Raw genomic sequence first — 6,000 nt, forward strand, 5'->3', positions numbered from 1 at the left:
TTTCACTTTCAGGGCTGCTGTTCTCCACTTTTGCTTCAAAAAGCTGTATTTTTCATCAGCTAAATAAAAACTGAATGCAAGCAGTCACAAGCAAATACATAAATCTTGAAATTTGATTGCTTAATGTGATGTGTCACTAGCACACTTACTGCTGTGTGTAAAGCTTTTGAAATGCTGCAATTCCTGAAAATGGAAAGGTAGTTAAAGTTGTTGAAGTTAATTGAGACATTTTTTCCTCTCCAGGTTTGAATATCTATTTAATTTTGACAATACTTTTGAAATTCATGATGATATAGAAGTACTAAAACGAATGGGAATGGCTTGTGGGCTAGAATCTGGAAGCTGTTCAGCAGAGGACCTAAAAGTTGCAAGGAGTTTGGTTCCTAAAGCTCTGGAACCATATGTGACAGGTTAGTTACTCCATAAAGAGTTGATTTTTTTCCTCCTTAATATAGGACTCTAAGAAAACACATGAAAATACCTTAGATCAGATAATTTTCCAAAGATTTCTGTCAAGTTCTCAAATTTGTCTGCTTTTTAGTGTATCTTAGGGAGCAAATAACATAGCGATTCATAAAGAGTGGAGTGTTGCTCTTTGCAAAACATTTTGCATCAAGCCACACAAGTAGTTCTTTGCAGTGTGTAATTCTTTTAAGAGAACAGTATTTATGCTTGATTCACTTGCAAAGGCAAAAGGTAGTAAAGTGCAAGTATATGACGAATACTGAAATCATCTGTCTTGCTCACTTCAAAACAAATGGGTTTTTAAAATGTATTTTGAAATTTTATTGTTGCTTGCACTAGCCTTTTTTTTTTAATTATGCTGGTTTGGATATAGTACATAAATATGTTTTGTTGTTTGGGTTGCAAGACTCCTTTTCTGGACTTTAAAGGATGAAGCCTTTCCACTGAATTAGATGGGTGTGTTTGGAAGGATTCCTGAAAAGCATGTTGTTTGTTTTACAGAAATGGCTCAGGGATCAATCAGCAGTGTATATGTCACATCTTCATCAGGTTCTGCGTCAAACGGCACAAGATTTTCAGCCAGGTGAGACGAAACTTTCAATTAGTTTTGAAAATCTGTGGTCACCAAAGAGATTGGATATTAAATGCTTCATGAAGCAAGTTCTGTTTTGATTAAATAGGCTGTGGGATATGTGTTTTAAATTTATTCTCAGACATCACTTCTATGGTGGTTCGTAGCAGTGTCATTAAGGAAATCCTTTCCTGTATACTAGAAAGGTGTTAGAGTGGTGTTATTCTTGAATGTGTTGTTTGTCTGGGGTTTTTTTCTAGTTTAGAGTTTGTGACAAGAAAACAGATACTTCTCTAAAGATAGAGTATTGGAAAGATTAACCCTTGATCATTTAGTGTCTAACTTTAAAAAGTATTTTGACCTTTGGGTTTTAAACAGCAATCACAGAAGCTGGTAGCGTGATAAACCATAACTAGTATTCAGCTTTGTTACTCACTAGTTTCTTATTACTGTATTAATCAAAAATATGTCCTTCTGTGAGCTCCACAAGGTTGTAAAATGAGTGAAATATTCAGCAGTTGGATTCTGTGATTTCTGAGGTCTTTTCTAACCTAATTGATTCTATGATCATTGAAACGCTTGACATTCGTAACAAATGCTTGAATTAAGTTCCACATGTTTTGTGCAAGGGAACTGAAGCTTGAGTGAGAATTCTGCCAAAATATCTTTAGAGATGCTGAACAGTACCTAAAATCTCTGTTTTCAGTAGGTTTCCTTCTGTGGTAATGAGCAAAGGGTAGTCAAAAAGAGCACCATGTGTTTTTAAGACTTTGAAATTTGAATAGGCCACTGTTAGCCAGAGACCAATAGAGAACCAGAGGCTGACTGGAGTTCATTATCTTGGTGAGCGTACAAGAACTTCTAACATTTCCATTTCTTAGGAGTTTGGAAAAGGGCAGTGACAAATTATATTTAATTATAGGATATATATGAATATTCATGGCAATAGCAATGAACATTCATGGCAAGACAAGTTGTGCTGCCAAGGCAAATAAAGGCTGTGCATTTATTTTACAAGGTCTCTAAAGAAAGTCTGCAGAAGTCCGAGGATGCTGCTACCAATACTTTCATCCCAGTTTGTTTGCCTTAGTAGGATACTCGGGTTATGAAATCCAGTTGTTTTTATCAAAAAGAGAGGAAAAAGGACTTTGGGTTTGTACTTTCAAAGTTTAGAAAAGCACAAGAATAATCTCTTGTTTTGTTTTGTTTTCTTTGCTTTTGAAACTGCTTTTGCAGATAATTATGGCAGACCTATTGTAGGTCATCTGCCTACAGCTATCTTAGTATCTTGCTGCTGAATAAGTGTGCAGAACAGCAGAAGTGCTTGAAAGTGTCTTAGTGGATATGTTTTTCCTGTGAGCTTATAGGGTGTGCCCTGGCAGTTTGATTCTGTGTGATGATAGACCATTGAATTGGCTCCATACAGCAGCAAGTGTGCATGATTGAATGTGTGCATTAGCTGGATCAGCATTTAAAAAATTACTAGCCATCATATTTTTGAAAGCAATTTTTAAATGATGAATGTCTTTCAAGGGAGGTACTTTTGTACTTTTGATACTTAGAAGGGAGATATTTTTGTGAATTAAAGAAAACCAAAACATTTTGTCATGAATTTGTGGCTAAGTTTAATAGTTTACCAAACTATTTAGAAAATCAGCAATTAAATAGATTGACAAAGTAGCAATTGATCATGGAGGCAGGAATTTTCTGGCTCTATTAAAACAAAATACTGCACAAGGAGAAGAAAAGTTTCAAATTAAAAATACAGCACGTGACAGTTTGCTAAGTATTATCAAGGAGTTAAGGAAAAGCTATTAATTTTCCAGGTCCTTGAATCAAGATCAGTGACTCTGAAAGACATGATTCACTTGCAAGCATTCAGTGCTTCACAAAAATACTAAAGAGCTTGGCTTTGTAGCCTTAACACTAAATGTGCTTTAGAAGAAACCTGAAAAACATATTTATAAAGTGCCTGTGAGAAAGTTTAATCTTTATATTAAAAACTAAAGGAAGAAACCTGATAAGAACCACTTCAAAATTACTTGAGACTGTTTCATCTTTTTGGAGACAGCTTGGACATACACTGAAGACAATTTATAAAGTGGCAGTGGTAGATTCATTAAAGGAATGGACTAGATAGGGGAGAAATCATGAAGCAATGCCAACTGGATTTTTTTTCTTTTTCAGTGACTTTTCCAATGGTGGAGATGGAATGTTGGCTACAAGTTCCAATGGATCTCAGTATAGTGGCTCCAGAGTTGAAACACCAGTTTCTTATGTTGGGGATGACGATGATGATGACGATGATTTTAATGAAAATGATGATGACGACTGATGCCCTTTGCTTGTAGACTATTTTTTTGTTAAAATTCAGCAGGCTTCAGGAATAAATTGTTCTAGGGAGAAGTGTCTCAAATTACTTTGCCCCATCCCCCAAGGAGAATATTGGTAAGCAGTTCTGAGTTTAGAAATTGCACCTCTGATAAGCAAACAAGGATTGTTTTATGTAGGATATTTTTAAATGTGGTGTGGATGTGTGTTTTTGATACCAGTGTGTTAATGCAGAGCCTTTATTTACTCTTGTTTTAGGGGTTTTTGGTTTGTTGGTTGTTTTTTGTTTGGGATTTCTTTTTTACTTGAAGGAAAAAGAATTTTGCCCCAAATGTTCTTTCAAAGTTTGCTAAAGAAAATGTAGACACATCATTGAGAAATAAAATACTATCCTTCTGTGGAAAATGAATACACTGAATGGCAATTTATTTGGAGTGTATTTTGATTATGCCACTTTTTGAGGGATAGTGAGCTAATGTAGTAGTGTTTTTTGTTAATCATGCAGTGTCCAAAGAACCAAACAAGAAAGATACGTCCTACTTTTTTACATGTTAAATTCCAGGAATGTTGTTGTGAACTTATTTTCCCTTAAATTATATCTAACATTATGATTCCATCAAGTTTATATACTTTTCACTGTATGTTGGGACATATGAATTACAAAGTTTTTGGCAAATGTTTACTGCCAGTTGGTGCAGCTATATAAAATGTCTTGAAGGTTTGGAATGATTTATTGCTTATGGTAAAATTTGCCTGATTTCTTACAGGCAGTCTTTGGAAACTTTTTATTATATAGTTGTTTACATACTTATAAGTCTATCATATAAAGACATGTACTGAAACAAATGTTTGTATTTGTTTCATAAGCATCTTCCTGTAATCTATTATAAAGTTGAAATTAAATATAGAGAATGTTTTAAGTTTTTTAACTCAAAATTTGTCAATCATTTTTAATAGTTCATTTTTATAAAAGGAATTTCAGGGCAGGTGGTAGTCTTTTTAAATTTATTCACAAACAATTAACTGCACAAATACTGTCAGCTGCCTATTCTAAGACAGTAGTCTTTTTATTGAAACACAAATAAACTTTTCTGTAATATTTTATGAAATATAAAGAGACTATAATTGTTTGACTTGTTTAACCTTGGCACTGTTAGTTTTTATTAATAAAACGCGCATGGGCATTTTTAACAAGCTCTGTGGTTTTTCTAATTCTAGGATTATTTTAGAACATTTCACTTCTCGTCACAAGACCTAGAATTAGCTGTCTTGGGATGCTTCATCTGTGCTACAGAGGGCCCAGAGTTTTTGCTTTGATTTAGTAATTTGCCCTTAGAGCTCTTGATAACTTGTGATGCAAAAGGCAATAACTTACCCAGTATATTCTCTTCTTTCAAACCTCCTTATTTCATCCATGTTGCTCCTCAGCATGACAGGTCGATCTTAGTACTCCTATCTAGCTTCTGTTTAAAATCCCATGCCTAATGTCCTAACTTTCCATCCCATATTCCTCAGTCCTAACTTTCTGTCATGTATTTCTATGTCCTCCAAAAAGCTTTAATCTACTTTTCATTTACTTCCTTTTTAAGCCATTCTGTCAGATCACATCCTCTGCTCTCACCTGTAAGAGGCTACTGAGCTAGCTTAGTCACTGCAGGCTACTGTCACAGGCAGGATTTGATACTTCCACAATGTCCAGAGAGTTCCTGCAAAGAATTAATAACTGTGCTGACTGTGGTAGGGGCTTCTGGATGCACTTAAACCCTGCGGTAAATGTGAAGTGTGTTACATCTTTTTTTTTTCTTGAAGGGATTATGCATAGACAAATCTGTGTGGGGATATGTGTTTTTAATATAGAACAGCTGATACACACTGAAGGTTTTCAAATTGTATCAGACCTTGTAACATGAATGAATGAAACAAATTATGGGACTGGGGAAAATCTGGGGGAGAAGAGCTAATTGGATGTTTTGCTCCTCAGTGAAGAGGCAATTCTCTGCAGTGCTAATAAACACAGGGTTCTTGTTGTGAGTGATACAGTTGATTCAAATTGTCTTCGATGTTGAAAGGCAATCCAGTTTGTAGAGGAACTGTAGAGGAACTGGAAATTATTCCAGTTTTCCCTTGCATTCTCTAGTGTATGATCCAAGATTTACCTGCAAGGAGTGAGTAGAGGGATGTTAGGGAAAGAAGGCTGAAAGAATCTGACAGTTTTCGTTTGGTTCTTATTGGTGGAATAGTCCTCAGATAAGATAAGGTCATGCTGGGAGTAAAAATGTGACAAAACATACATTTTTAAGATGTTACCTTTCTCTTTTATTTCTTTTGTTTGGTGATGAATCTGAAATGGAATTTGATAATTTAAAAGTTGGAGTGCTTTTGGGGAAATTATTTTTTATTTCTGTTTGAACTTGATGATCTTAAAGATTTTCTTCTAAATTCTACAATTCTGTATAAGCTTTGTCATGGGCGAGTTTTCTAGTAAAGGCAGTAATCAATAATGAGAGAAAGTCTATAGTTGCTTGTTTTGGAGCAGTCACTTGGTTACAATGTTCAGGTGAAAGAGGAGAAAAAAAGAAAGAGAAAAGAGACTAATGGTGAGGGGCCAGGTTGAGATGAGGAAGGAAATGTGA

At 34.9% G+C, this 6,000-nt stretch overlaps 1 protein-coding gene across 7 annotated transcripts in view; it reads left to right on the plus strand.

The window, feature by feature from the left end:
* Nucleotides 1-4,561, plus strand: part of TFDP1 (transcription factor Dp-1) — a 38,221-nt gene extending 33,660 nt beyond the window's left edge. For all 7 annotated transcript variants that reach the window (XM_054651562.2, XM_077173351.1, XM_054651533.2 and 4 more), the window contains exons 10-12: nt 244-410; nt 967-1,048; nt 3,224-4,561. In XM_054651562.2, the coding sequence (XP_054507537.1) occupies nt 244-410; nt 967-1,048; nt 3,224-3,371 (397 nt within the window). In that variant the 3' untranslated portion in view covers nt 3,372-4,561. The remainder of the gene's footprint in view (nt 1-243; nt 411-966; nt 1,049-3,223) is intronic.
* Nucleotides 4,562-6,000: the final 1,439 nt, after the last annotated feature.

The sequence above is a fragment of the Agelaius phoeniceus genome, chromosome 2 (genome assembly GCF_051311805.1).
Source record: "Agelaius phoeniceus isolate bAgePho1 chromosome 2, bAgePho1.hap1, whole genome shotgun sequence".
NCBI classification, from domain to species: Eukaryota; Metazoa; Chordata; class Aves; order Passeriformes; family Icteridae; genus Agelaius; species Agelaius phoeniceus.